At 49.3% G+C, this 14,151-nt stretch overlaps 1 protein-coding gene across 50 annotated transcripts in view; it reads left to right on the top strand.

Moving 5' to 3' along the window:
* Nucleotides 1-14,151, top strand: part of FANCA (FA complementation group A) — an 80,523-nt gene that overhangs the window by 24,468 nt on the left and 41,904 nt on the right. For 32 of the 50 annotated variants that reach the window (XR_013530320.1, XR_013530332.1, XR_013530327.1 and 29 more), the window contains 9 exons: nucleotides 976-1,052; nucleotides 1,410-1,551; nucleotides 1,954-2,087; nucleotides 9,044-9,154; nucleotides 10,158-10,253; nucleotides 10,341-10,400; nucleotides 12,239-12,327; nucleotides 13,111-13,171; nucleotides 13,259-13,308. Coding sequence is in view for 34 of the 50 variants with exons in the window: in XM_078358029.1 (XP_078214155.1) it covers nucleotides 976-1,052; nucleotides 1,410-1,551; nucleotides 1,954-2,087; nucleotides 9,044-9,154; nucleotides 10,158-10,253; nucleotides 10,341-10,400; nucleotides 12,239-12,327; nucleotides 13,111-13,171; nucleotides 13,259-13,308 (820 nt within the window). In the remaining 16 variants the exon portion in view is untranslated. The remainder of the gene's footprint in view (nucleotides 1-975; nucleotides 1,053-1,409; nucleotides 1,552-1,953; nucleotides 2,088-9,043; nucleotides 9,155-10,157; nucleotides 10,254-10,340; nucleotides 10,401-12,238; nucleotides 12,328-13,110; nucleotides 13,172-13,258; nucleotides 13,309-14,151) is intronic. The other 18 variants (XR_013530331.1, XR_013530328.1, XR_013530333.1 and 15 more) reach the window with 1 other exon arrangement.

Below are 14,151 nucleotides of genomic sequence, written 5' to 3'. Positions count from 1 at the left end.
ATGGGATGGTCCAGGCATCGTCTGCCGACTGAGTGTCCTGTTACCCAACTGTTTCTTACAAATCAGGCCAAGGTGAACGCTTTGATTGTCGAGCTTTTTCTGTGTCTAGGATATCCCCAGGGTAGGTGCTCAGGCAGGAAACTGGGAGGGGGACAAGGGATGCATGGACAGCTCCAGACAGGTGCTGTGAGGTACTTAGGAGTTTATTGGCACTTGCACGGAGCTGAGCTTCCTTTGAACAGCTTTCCCACCATGAATTGTTTATTGACAGTTTAAGAGTAGGAAAATTGAAATGTGATCGATATATTGGCAAATACGTATCTTGACTATGAGAAAGCTTTAGAGTAAGCGGGCCTAAGAAGCAGAGAATTGATAACTTAGCAAATAGGCAACAAACAGGGAGATGCTGAACTTTAATAATTGGAAAAATACATAGTAAGATCTTTTTTCACACTGAAGCTTTGAATCACAAGTTTTTGGCCAACAGCAGTGGCTTACCCCTGTAATCCCAGCACTTTGGGAGGCCGAGGCAGGTGGATCTACAAGGTCAGGAGTTCAAGACCAGCCTGGCCAAAACAGTAAAATCCCGTCTCTACTAAAAATACAAAAATTAGCCAGGCGTGGTGGCAGGCGCCAGTAGTCCTTAGCTACTTGGGAGGCTGAGGCAGGAGGATTGCTTGAACCCAGGAGGTAGAAGTTGCAGGGAGCTGAGACCACGCCATTAAACTCCTGCCTGGGGACAGATCGAGACTCTGTCTCATAAAAAAAAATACAAGAAAGTAGCTGGGTATGATGGCACACGTCTGTGATTGCTGCTACTTTGGAGACTGAGGCAGGTGGATTGCTTGAGCCAGGGAGGTTGGGGCTGTGGTGAGCACCGCACTCCAGCCTGGGTGATGGTGAGACCCTTCCAAAAAAAAACCCCACAACCTTTGATCTCTGACTTGAAGTTTTTGTCTGTTTCTCCCCCTGCAGCTTCTGATGCTGTTCGGATGCAGAGAGAGTGGAGCTTTGCGCGGACGCACCCGCTGCTTACTGCATTGTACCGCAGGGTGGGTAGAGGTGGTATTAGACCTGCTGCTGAGCTTGTGGTGTGGGGATTAAGATCTGCTGAGTCTTTGTCATGCTGCCTGCCATGGACAGCACGTGGGGAGGTTCAGGGATCTCTACTGAGATGTGGCTGTCCTCGCTCACTAGGCCACCATTTAGGTCACTTGGGCAGAGCCCGTCCTGCCCGAGATAGGAGAGTGCTGAGCACTGTGAGAGGAGAGACCCCACAGTGTTTGTTGTCACAGCTCCGTGTGCTGCCTTTCCCGGGGGAAGCGGGAGGGGCTGGGAGGCGGGTGCGGGGTCCTGTGTCCCATGCTGGTTTCCTTTGACATTGAAAGGAGTGGACGCTGTTTTTTCAGCTCTTTGTGATGCTGAGTGCAGAGGAGTTGGTTGGTCATTTGCAGCAAGTTCTGGAAACGCAGGAGGTTAACTGGCAGCGAGTGCTCTCATTTGTGTCTGCACTGGTCGTCTGCGTCCCAGAAGCACAGCAGCTCCTCAAAGGTGAGCTTCTATGAGAGCTGGTGGTGCTGGTCAGAGTGTGTGAGGGGGTGTGACTTGAGTACTGCTTTCAGCAGAGTCCCAGCTGACCGTGGGGGAGCCTCTCAGTGAAACCCTTCCCTGCCTGCCTGTAACCTGTAGTGTCTCCTGTCAGTGGAACAGTCTTCGTCAGACGCTTCCATGAGCACTGATGGCTGCTCTGAGAGGTCTGAGTGTGCACTGCTGGTTCATTCAAGTCTCTAGCGGTTTCTGCTTGACATGCTGTAATTGCCTTCTAATCTTTTAAAACTTCGTGTTTGGGCATGCACATTCTCCTATTGGAATACCTGTTCACCCAGCACAACTCAAGTTATCTTTCTGCTGGCCGCCTTTGCCTTGCTGTGACGGTGTCATGTTCTCAACTAGACTGGGTGGCGCATTTGATGGCCCAGGCATTCGAGAGCTGCCAGATGGACAACATGGTCACTGCGTTTCTGGTCGTGCGCCAGGCAGCACTGGAGGGCCCCTCTGCGTTCCAGTCATATGCAGACTGGTTCAAGGTAAGTGACCTGCCCATTACTGACTAGCACCTGATCCTCCCAGAAGGCTTGGGAATGGGGACCATGCTGTCCCCACCTGACACGCTGTCATAAGAGTGAACGACCTTGCCGTGAGCTTTGCCAAGTGGCCTCCGCAGACCTTCTACTGGGTGTGCTGGGGGGCCTGGGTTCTCCCTGCTGGAGTCTTGGTCCCTTCCCCTGGTTTCATCTCACTTGCTTGATGGAGCCTCCTGCTGTCTTTTATAAGAAAATCAGGGAAATCAAGCCTGGACAACATGGTGAGGCCTCGTTGCCTCTGAAAACAACAGCAATAACAAACTAGGCAGGTGTGGTGGTACATACCTGTAGTCCTAGTTACTTGGGACACTGGGAGCTAAGGCCACAGTGAGCTGTGATTGCACCACTGTGCTCCAGCCTGGGAGACAGAAGGAGACTCCATCCCAGAAAGAGAAAAGGAAATTAGGAAAGGGGAGACACAGAAGTGGCTGCTGCTTTTTGCAGAATATACAGCGTTTTTTTAATTTGAGATGGAGTCTCATTCTGTCGCCCAGGCTGGAGTACAGTGGCGCGATCTCGGCTCACTGCAGTCTCCATCTCCTGGGTTCAAGCGTCTCCTGCTTCAGCCTCCTGGGTAGCTGGAATTAGAGGCACTGCCAACCACACCCAGGTAATTTTTGTATTTTTAGTAGACACGGGTTTCACCATGTTGGTCGGGCTGGTCTCAAACTCCTGACCTCATGATTCATGCACCTCAGCCTCCCAAGGTGTTGGGATTACAGGTGTGAGCCACCGTGGCCAGCCTTTCCTTATTTTCTTTTTGGAGATGGAGTCTCACTCTGTCGCCCATGCTGGAGTGCAGTGGTACGATCTCTGCTCACTGCAACCTCTGCCTCATGGGTTCAAGCGATTTTCCTGCTTCAGCCCTATAGCTGGGGTTACAGGTGTCTGTCACCACACCTGGCTCATTTTTGTTTTTGTTTGTTTGTTTTTGAGACGGAGTCTTTCTCTTTCACCCAGGCTAGAGTGCAGTGGTGCAATCGCGGCTCACTGCAACCTCCACCTACCAGGTTCAAGTGATTCTCTTGCCTTGGCCTCCTGAGTAGCTGGGATGACAGGCATGTTCCACCGTGGCCAGCTAATTTTTCGTATTTTTTTTTTTTGAGACGGAGTTTCGCTCTTGTTACCCAGGCTGGAGTGCAATGGCACGATCTCGGCTCACCGCAACCTCCGCCTCCTGGGTTCAGGCAATTCTCCTGCCTCAGCCTCCTGAGTAGCTGGGATTACAGGCATGCGCCACCGTGCCCAGCTAATTTTTTTTTGTATTTTTAGTAGAGATGAGGTTTCACTGTGTTAGCCAGGATGGTCTTGATCTTCTGACCTTGTGATCCACCCTCCTTGGCCTCCCAGTGTGCTGGGATTATAGGTGTGAGCCACCGAACCTGGCCTAATTTTTATATTTTCAGTAGAGATGGGATTTCACCATGTTGGCCAGGCTGGTCTTATACTCCTAACCTCAAGTGATCTGCCCGCTTCAGCCTCCCAAAGTGTTGGGATTACAGGCATGAGCCACCGCACCTGGCCTTGTGTCTCTAATTTTCATATAAGTCCCGAAACAAGTACTCCCTTATTCAGAGGTGTCACATATTCTTCCCTTTTCTGTGGAGTACACACGGTGTTCTCTCTGACAGAAGTCTATGCTGCTGTTCCCAAACCTGAGTGGATGTTAGACTCTCCTGCGGGGGCCTTTGGAAATACAGAGCCCAGGGCCCATTTCACACTGGAGTCTGAGCTTTCAAGATCAGCCTGGGCAACACAGTGAGACCCCTGTCTCTACAGAAAATGAAAAATTAGCTGGGTGTATGGGTAAGCACCTGTAGTCCCATCTACTTGTGGGCTGTGGCAGGAGGATTGCTTGAGCTGAGGAGGTTGAGGCTGCAGTGAGCTGGAATTGCAGTACTACGCTCCAGTTTGGGAGACAGAGCAGGACTCTGTCAAAAAAATAGAAGTACTGGATTTGTTTGCCATCACCATTTTGGTGAAATAGTTCCCTCTTTGTAGGAGTCTCAGCTTCCTGAAATTTTAAAGACCCACGTGCCTGCATAGCTATCACGGGTCCTGCTCCTCCGTGAGGAGGTGAGGCTGCCCAGCAGGCTGAGCGACTTAGGCTTACATTGGGAGAAGGTGGTGATCCTTGCAGTGTGGACTCAACGGCTGTTCCTTAAGGTTTCTTTTCATCCACCCTCAGTCTCTCCCCAGCTGTATGCAGTTGGCCTGCTACTTAGTTTCTTACTAAACTAAGGTGAGCGGCGTTTGTTCTGTCGTTAGTGAGGGGCTGAGGTGTTTATACCAGAGTCCACCCTGGTGCTCTTGGGCCTGTGAGTTCATGTATCTCCCAGGGCCTTGGTTCAGGGCCCTGCCAGGGTTTCCTTTCTTTCAGTTCCCAAGGTGAGAGTCAGTGTGAGAGGAATACTCAAGTGCTGTGTTGACGGTGTTGTTTGCTTTTTCTTTTACCTTTTCAAACCACCTTTATCAAAATTTAGTTTTAATGAAATAACAAAATGCACACAATTTAACTGTACCATTAAATGAGGTTTTTTGTTTTTGTGTTTTCAGAGACTCGGTCTTGCTCTGTTGCCCGGGCTGGAGTGCAGTGGCATGACCATAGCTCACTGCAGCCTTGACCTCCTGGGGTCAAGCAGTCCTCCTGTCTCAGCTTCCAGAGTAACTGGGACTATAGGTGTGTGCCACCACACCTAGCTAATTAAAAACATTTTTAGTGCAAATACAACATCCCACTGTGTTGCCTAGGATGGTTCCAGACTTCTGGCCTTAAGTGATCCACCTGCCTCAACCCCCAGAACACTGGGATGACAGGTGGGAGCCACCACGTCTAGGCAGTTAGATGAGTTTTGGTAAATGTATGTATGCATATTCAGTATTCAAACATCTGTTCTAATTTTTAATTTTGTGCATGAATCCCAGCACTGTGGGAGGACAACGTGGGCACATCACTTGAGCTCAGGAGTTTGAGACCAGCCTGGGCAACATGGTATAAAACCCCATCTCTACTAAAAATACAAAAATTAGCTGGGTGTGGTGGTGGGTGCCTATAATCCCAGCTACTTGGGAGGCTGAGGCAGGAGAATTGCTTGAACCTGGGAGGCATAGGCTGCAGTCAGCCGAGATCATACCATTGTGCTCCAATGTGGATGACAGAGCAAGATTCTGTCTCAAAGAAAAACTTTTTTTTTAGTTCTAGGAAGTGTTAATATACATAGAACAAATGATTGCTAATTTGAGCCTTCTGGGGTCATTAATACAGTTTTCAGCACAGTGCCTTACGTAGTTAAATGTAATTTGTGGGTTTGTTCACCTTTTTTTTTTTTTTAATCGAGACTGGGTCTCTGCTCTGTCTCCCAGGCTGGGATGTGGTGGTGTCATCACGGCTCACTGCAGTCACAACTTCCAGACTGAAATGATCCTTGTAGCCAGGACTGCAGGTGTGTGTCACCGCTCCTGGCTAATTATTAACCACCTTTTTTGTAGAGATAGGGTCTCACCATGTGCCTTGTCCTCCTCGGCTCCAGTGAACTTCCTGCCTCAACCTCCCAAAGTATTGCAATTACTAGAGAGAGCCACTGCACCCAGAAGTTAAGTGTAAATTTTCTTCAAAAATAACAGGGCTGGGCGCGGTGGCTCATGCCTGTAATCGCAGCACTTCGGGAGGCCGAGGCTGGCGGATCATGAGGTCAAGAGATTGAGACCATCCTGGCCAACATGGTGAAACCCTTTTCAGCCTGTAGTCCTAGCTACTTGGGAGGCTGAGGCAGAAAAATTGCTTGAACCCGGGAGGTGGAGGTTGCAGTGAGCCAAGATCACGCCACTGCACTCCAGCCTGGGACCTGACGACAGAGTGAGACTCTGTCTCAAAAATAATGATATAATAACAGTCAGAACTGACTTTTTTCCTGGTAACTAAAATGGCTGCTGTGACCCCAGGTCTGGCTTGTGTCAGCCCCTTTATGGAAATGCCTTCAGTGATGGCTCAGGACTGTTTCTTGCGGCAGCCAGTATCATCTAGCTCACTGTAATTGAACATTGCTGAGAGTCAGTCGTGGTAGTCCGTTGTGGATGGCTGAATGGAGGATAAGAAGTCACGGTGTGGCTGGGGGAGAATTTAAGGTTGAAACTACATGCTGATGTTTTGGGGAGGGAACCCTTGAGTGGTCTCAGGTTGGATTTAAATCTTTTTTTTTTTTTTTTTCTTTTGAGACAGAGTTTCGCTCTTGTTACCCAGGCTGGAGTACAATGGTGCAATCTCAGCTCACCGCAATCTCTGCCTCCTGGGTTCAAGCAATTCTCATGCCTCCGCCTCCCGAGTAGCTGGGACTACAGGCACGCGCCACCATGCCCAGCTAATTTTTATATTTTTTGTAGAGACGGGGTTTAAGCGTGTTGACCAGGATGGTCTCGATCTCTTGACCTCGTGATCCACCTGCCTCGGCCTCCTAACATGCTGGGATTATAGGCGTGAGCTACTGCGCCTGGCCTTAAATCTTTTTTTTTTTTGAGACAGAATCTACTTTGTCACCCAGGCTGGAGTGCATTGGCGTGATCTCAGCTCACCGCAACCTCTGTCTCTCAGGTTCAAGTTGGTCTCCTGCCTCAGCCTCCCGAGTAGCTGGGATTACAGGCATGCACCACCAAGCCCAGCTAATTTTTGTATTTTTAGTACAGACAGGGTTTCACCATGTTGGTCAGGTTGGTCTCAAACTCCTTGCCTCATGATCTGCCTGCCTTGGCCTCCCAGAGTGCTGGGATTACAGGTGCGAGCCACCGTGCCCAGTCCTTATTTAAATTTTTACCTGGCAAGTATTGAGCTGCTTTCCTGGTATTTGGAACAGACAGTTCACGTCTCTGAACTGTTTTTCCCTGACTCCGTCCCTCTCAGAGACATTGATGAGCATTATCAGCATTTTTCCCTTTTTATCTAATAGCTTTTCGAGTTTGTATATATGGTAATGACGTTCAAAAGAATGTACACATGGTCAGGTGTGGTGGCTTATGCCTGTAATACCAGCACTTTGGGAGGCTGAGGTGGGAGGATCACCTAGAGGTCAGGAGTTTAAGACCAGCCTGGCCAGCATGACAAAACCTCATCTCTACTAAAAGTATAAAAAGTGGCCGGGCTGGACATTGTGGCTCACGCCTGTAATCCCAGCACTTTGGGAGTTCGAGGCAGGCGGATCACCTGAGGTCAGGAGCTCAGGACCAGCCTGGCCAAAATGATGAAACCCTGTCCCCACTTAAAATACGTAATTAGCCAGGCATGGTGATGCACACCTGTAATTTCAACTACTTGGGAAGCTGAGGCAAGAGAATTGCTTGAACCCCGGGAGGCGGAGGTTACCATTAGCTGAGACTTCACCAGTGCAGTCCAGCCTGGGCGATGGAGTGAGTTTGTCTCAGAAAAAAAGAAAAAACGAATTAGCCAGGTCTGGTGGCGTGTGCTTTGTAGTCCCAGCTATTTGGGAGGCTGAGGTGGGAGAATCACTCGAACTCGGGAGGCCGAGGTTGCAGTGAGCTGTCATTGTGCCACTGCACTCCAGCCTGGGCAAAGAACAAGACTAAAAGACGAAAAAAAAATTAGCCGGGCATGGTGGCAAATCCTTTTAATCACAGCTACTAGGGAGCTGAAGGCAATTCTACTGAGGCAGAAGAATTGCTCCATCCTGGCGGGGCGGACGTTGCATTGAGCTGAGATCACGCCACTGTGCTCCAGCCTGAGTGACACAGTGAGACTCTACCTCAAAAAAAAAGGGATGTACATGAGGTTGTCCACTTTTAGAAAGATCATAGTAAGCCTTCAGTTCATGTTGCAGCTCAGCTTCATGATGAATAGTAACTCACTGAGGTTTCACCACGATACCCTGTGCACTCACGCATGGCCGGGGTGGCAGAAGCTCATGTGTTTTTGCAGGTAAGTAGTTCCGTTCTCACATACGTACACATTTTCTCTGCAGGTTCACTTGTGGTGTGTTCAGGGCCATGCCCATATAAAGCCACCTTCCTTTCCTGACTCACTGCAGCCTTTGCCAGGACCTTGCTGCAGCCCCCTTGGTTCCTGGAAGGGTTTGCTCTTATTCCCCGCTTGCTCTGCTCTAGGGTCTTGCAGTTTCTTTGTCTGGGGGTGGCCCTCCTTGGCCTCTATTCTTCAGCTGCCTCTTGTGGTGATCTGTCCACTGATGGATGAGGTTAGACGTTATAGTGTGGGTCTTCACTTCTCTGTGTCCTGTTGTCCTAGACACCTACCTTGTGTGGCCCTGTGACCTGCAGGTATTGGAGATCCACAGCTAAGACGCCAGGATCCCCTGGAAGCCTAGAAATGAAATTCTACCTCTATTCTGATGTAATTAGGTTAAGAAAATTAAAAGGCGGCCGGGCGCGGTGGCTCACACCTATAATCCCAGCACTTTGGGAAGCCGAGGCAGGTGGATCACAAGGTCAAGAGATCGAGACCATCCTGGTCAACATGGTGAAACCCGTCTCTACTAAAAATACAAAAAATTAGCTGGGCATGGTGGCGCGTGCCTGTAATCCCGGCTACTCAGGAGGCTGAGGCAGGAGAATTGCCTGAACCCAGGAGGCAGAAGTTGCGGTGAGCTGAGATCGCGCCATTGCACTCCAGCCTGGGTAACAAGAGAGAAACTCCGTCTCAAAAAAAAAAAAAAAGATACCATAGTTAGTGTTTACTGTAGGTAATTATTTTTAACTTTTATTTGAATAACTTTTAGACCGTCTCTTCAATGAAATCATAGCCATGACGTCTGTAAATGTGTGAACCAAAATGACCTTTGGTTGTTTCTCTTTCTTCCTTTTCTGTTTAGGAGGCTGACTAGAGCAGCAGCCAGACACTGCCTGGCTGTCCTGGGTTTCACCCTCTTCTCTCCACACAGGCCTCCTTTGGGAGTGCGCGAGGCTCCCATGGCTGCAGCAAGAAGGCTCTGGTTTTCCTCTTCAAGTTCTTGTCAGACCTTGTGCCTTTTGAGTCCCCCCGGTACCTGCAGGTGAGAAGCTGCCTGCCACATCCATGATTTCTGGTGCTTCTGCTCACCTGCTCAGTCTGAGGACTGCCTTTGCCTCCCCAAGAGGCTTCTGCAGATCTACTCTGAGCCTCTCAGCCAGGCCCCTCTCCTTACCCAAGCAGTTTATGGTGAAACAACACGGACATTGCAACTGGCAAGTGCTCAGAAACCCTTCACTCTTCTGGACCAAGGAGATGGGTACATACATGATGTCACTGTGCAGTCAGCCTTCAAACAGTGAGCAGGTCTAAGTGGTGACATGGAAAGACGTTCTCTGCGGCACCCAGCTATGCAGGAAGAGCAAGTTGTACTGCATTGTAGTAGGATCTCATTTGTGCTTTTTTTATGAGACAGAGTCTTGCTCTGTCACCAGGCTGGAGTGCAGTGGTGCAATCTCAGCTCACTGCAACCTCCGCCTCCTGGGTTCAAGCAATTCTTGCACCTCAGCCTCCTGAGTAGCTGGGACTACAGGCATGCACCACCACACCCTGCTAAATTTTTTTGTATTTTTAGTAGAGATGGGGTTTCACTATGTTGGCCAGGATGGTCTCGATCTCTTGACCTCGTGATCCGCCCGCCTTGGCCTGCCAGTGTGCTTTTTTTTTTTTTTTTTAACCTAAACCCTGGACCCATGGTCTTCACAGGTGTGTGGGAAGCCAAAGGTGTGGAGCTGCAGCTGGGCTGGCTGGCCCGGCTGGCCCCTGCCTGCTGCTTCTGGTAATGCACATCTCTGGCTCCCCCAGTAAGCCACCCTGGACTTAGAGGACCAATTATGTGAGAATTCCTTCATTTTTCACCTGGGAAAGCAGCCTTCTGTTGTGTTTTAGTTTTACTAATGGTTTGCTTTGCATACTCATAAGTTCTCATAGAGGACTTGTGTTTCTCTACTCAGCAGCACCGTGGATGGTGGAACTGAACTGTGGCCTCCCTGGAGTTCCAGACAGTTCCCTGACTAATGGTGGTGCACTCTGTTGTCTGTCCTCAGGTGCACATTCTCCACCCACCCCTGGTTCCCAGCAGGTACCGCTCCCTCCTCACAGACTACATCTCATTGGCCAAGACGCGGCTGGCTGACCTCAAGGCAAGCTGCCCCTCCATGCCCACTCCTCACACCCATCCAGCAGAAACAGCTGTGTTTTCTTATTCGCATTCTGTCTCTTCTCTGAAGGTTTCTATAGAAAACATGGGACTCTACGAGGATTTGTCATCAGCTGGGGACATTGCTGAGGTAATGTTGCTTGAGCCCTGCAGGGTCTCAGCCATTCACGCCCACCTAGCAAAGGTCCAGTTTCCTTTGTCTCTTGGGCCTTTCAGCCTTCCCAGTCTCTCGTCTGGTCTTGGTTTGGGCGCAGCTGAGGGCAAGGCTCTGAGGGCCTCTGTTTTGCCTGTCCCACCATGTGTGTGTTCCCAGCATTAGCATGAGGGAGTTTCTGTGTGTGGGAAAGAAGTGCCTCATGCTGCAGTCAGTGGGTCCCTTTGGGAGATCTTGGTTCATGTGGGATTGAATGGAGAGGTGGTCAGTCATGTTTTTCTTTGAATTATAGGAAAGTGTTAACTATTTTTTTTTTCCTACTCCAAGTAAAATACACTTTTTTTTTTTGAAATGGAGTCTAGCTCTGTCACCAGGCTGCAGTGCAGTGGCACAGTCTCGGCTCCTGGGTTCAGGTGATTCTTCTGCCTCCGCCTTCTGGGTACCTGGGACTAGAGATGTTTGCCACCACGCCCAGCTAATTCTTCTATTTTTAGTAAAGACGGCGTTTCACTATGTTGGCCAGGATGGTTTTCATCTCTTGGCCTTGTGATCCTCCCGCCTCGGCCTCCCAAAGTGCTGGGATTACAGGTGTGAGCCACCATGCCTGGCCTAACTAAGTGTTAACTATTTTTATAGAAGCCAAATGTCAGATGGTATGTGGTGTATGTCACTCATAAAAACGTTCTTTACTGCTTAAGACCTTTTTATTTTAAAGTTACGAGTTACTGAAGAACACTTAGAGATGACATTGAAGTGTTTGGTGAAAATATTTAATGCAACTTTCCGTTAATGATTCATTGCTATTTATAAGGTAGTATATTTTTTTTGAGGTGGGATCCTGTCCTGTTGCCCAGGTTGAAGCAGTGGTGTGATGACAGCTCAGTGCAGCCTCAACTGCCTGTGTTCAAGCAGTCCTCCCACCTTGACCTCCTGAATAGCTGGGGCTACAGGCGTGTGCCACCACGCCTGTCTAGTTTTTAAAATTTTTTGTAGAGATAGGGTCTCTCTGTGTTGCCCAGGCTTGTCTTGAACTCTTGGGCTCAAGTGATCCTTCTACCTTGGCCTCCAAAAGTGCTGAGATTACGGATGTGATCTCATGAGATGTGATCTCATGCCTGACCTCTTTTTTTTTTTTTTCCACACAGGGACTTGCTCTGTTGCCACTAGAGTACAGTGACACGATCATGACTACTGCAGCCTTAATTTCCTGGGCGCAGGCAATTCTCCCACTTCTGTGTTCTCAGTAGCTGGGACCACTGCCTCATGCCTATACCCTGGCTGATTGTATTTTTTGTAGAGTTGGGATTTCATCATGTTGCCCAGGCTGGTCTTGAACTCTTTGGGCTCAAGCAATCCCCCTTCCTTAGCCTCTCAAAGTACCGGATGTATAGGCATGAGCCACGGCACTAAGCCCTCATAATTGTTTTTAATCTCAAAAATTAAGTCTCGACTCCTTCCCAACTGGAAATCTTTACTTTCAACTCTTCACTTTCTTAGAGGCAGCAAAGAGGCTCATGGCACGCAGAGGAGGGAGCAGCTCTCAGTAGAGCTCAGTTGCCACGACGAGGGCCTCAGGTCACCAGGTCTGAGCCTTGTGGATGTAGGAACAGCAACACTGTCCCTTCCCGTGTCTTGCTGGTATTTTGGGATGTTGTGGGCGTGCTCCAGTGCCCTGTTGTGCACACTCATATGGGCCTTTAATTTGTACAGAGCCTTTGCCCAGTGAAGCACAGGTTGAGTCTGGCCTTCACTGCTCATTTTCTTTTCTTTCAAGTCCTCTGTTTTTTTTTCCTTCCTCCCTGTACTGGAACCAGCCCCACAGCCAGGCTCTTCAGGATGTTGAAAAGGCCATCATGGTATTTGAACATACAGGGAAAATCCCAGTCACCGTCATGGAGGCCAGGTAGGCTGGGCTGCCCAAAGGGCAGGGGCAGCTGCAGTGAGTACAGAGTCCACTCTGATGCCTGTCAGTGTCTTGGGGCCTTTTGAGTGTGTCCCAGGTCCGCTCAGAACCACATGGGGAAGGTCGGCCGCTGTCTATTCGTGGAGAGACGGCAGTCAGGGGTGTAAATTCACATCGAGGCTCCTGCGGTTGGGGGATGTGGGGTGAGGTGAAGCTGTGCATTTGCTGCGAAACATGATTTCTGCGTAAAAGCATGTGACGTTCCTCCCACACTGAAAAAGCCAATGGGAAGTGTTGACTGGGGAGCCCGCAGTGGGAGGGAAGGCAGTGGGGCACAGTGATCTTTTTTGTCAGTGCTTTCTTCATGACCAATATGGCGTCAGTAACAGCGCTGAATCGCACAGCTTTATTCAATTTGTGTAAGCCCAAAACATCTTGAATTCTGGTGGTTACCTGTGTGGACGAGCTGATTGCAGCTCCCAGTGTTTTCAAATCAGCTCCAAGCAAAATGCCCCAGAGGACCTTACATGGGTCTTTATAGCCTCAGATGGATCCAGGCTGCATGGCCAGTGGTTCTGATTCCCATGGTCTCTGGACTGGGGTGGCACAGCCTGCCCTGCACATGCCTTGTCTCGGAGCTGTGCACAAGAAGACTTCATGACACAGCAGCCCATGGTGGCTTTGGAATAAGCCCTGCAGTCCATTCTCTGAAACGCCAGTCACTGTCTGTGGGAACTGCCTTTCGCTGCACTCACCTGCCCACTGTCTGCTTCTCTGTTGCAGCATATTCAGGAGGCCTTACTACATGTCCCACTTCCTCCCTGCGCTGCTCACACCGCGAGTGGTCAGTATGCATCTCCATCAGGACCAGTTGTTTAAAAAGCAAGGACTTTCCTTGTCAGCATCTCACAGGACTCTTGTCTTCCCACAGCTCCCAAAAGTCCCTGACTCCCGTGTGGCTTTTATAGAGTCTCTGAAGAGGTATGCAGGAACATCTAGAGGGGGTCTACTGTGCTTTTCAGGGGTTTTTTTTTTGTCGGTGCGAAGAATTGTGGCTCTTCTGTAGAGAAATTTGTACAATCACTAATGTGTTTTGTTTGTTTTTTTGATACGGAGTCTTGCTCTGTTGCTAGGCTGGAGTGCAGTGGTGCGATCTCAGCTCACTGCAATCTTCGCCTCCCAGGTTCTAGCAATTCTCCTGCCTCAGCTTCCCAAGTAGCTGAGACTACAGGCGTCTGCCAACATGCCTGGCTAATTTTTGTATTTGTAGTAGGGACGGGATTTCACCGTGTTGGCCAGAATGGTCTTGATCTCTTGACCTCATGAGATGCCCACCTTGGCTTCCCAAAGTGCTGTGATTACAGGTATGAGCTATTGCACCTGGCCCATGTGTTTTATTTTTAAAATATTGACTCCAAAATTAGTTCGTTAGAATTTTTTTTTTGGATGGAGTCTTGCTCTGTCACCCAGGCTGGAGCGCAGTGGCGTGATCTCAGCTGAGTGCAACCTTTACCTCTTAGGTTCAAGCGATTCTCCTGCCTGACTCTCCTGCGTAGCTGGGATTACAAGTATGCGCCACCACTTGTTAATTTTTTTTTTTTTTTTTTTTTAAGTAGAGATGGGTTTCACCAAATTGGCCAGGCCGGTTCTCGAACTCCTGGCCTTAAATTATCTGCCCGCCTCAGCCTCCCAAAGTTCTGGGATTATAGACGTTAGCCACTGCGCCCAGTTGGTTACAGTTTTTAAAAGAAAATTTGTTTGGTTCTGAATATCACTACTAGCATCATCTTTTTTTCTGAGTTGGGTTCTGGCTTTGTCTGACTT

This window comes from Callithrix jacchus, chromosome 20 (genome assembly GCF_049354715.1).
Source record: "Callithrix jacchus isolate 240 chromosome 20, calJac240_pri, whole genome shotgun sequence".
Classification (NCBI taxonomy): Eukaryota; Metazoa; Chordata; class Mammalia; order Primates; family Cebidae; genus Callithrix; species Callithrix jacchus.
This window is presented reverse-complemented; position numbering and strand designations above follow the sequence as displayed.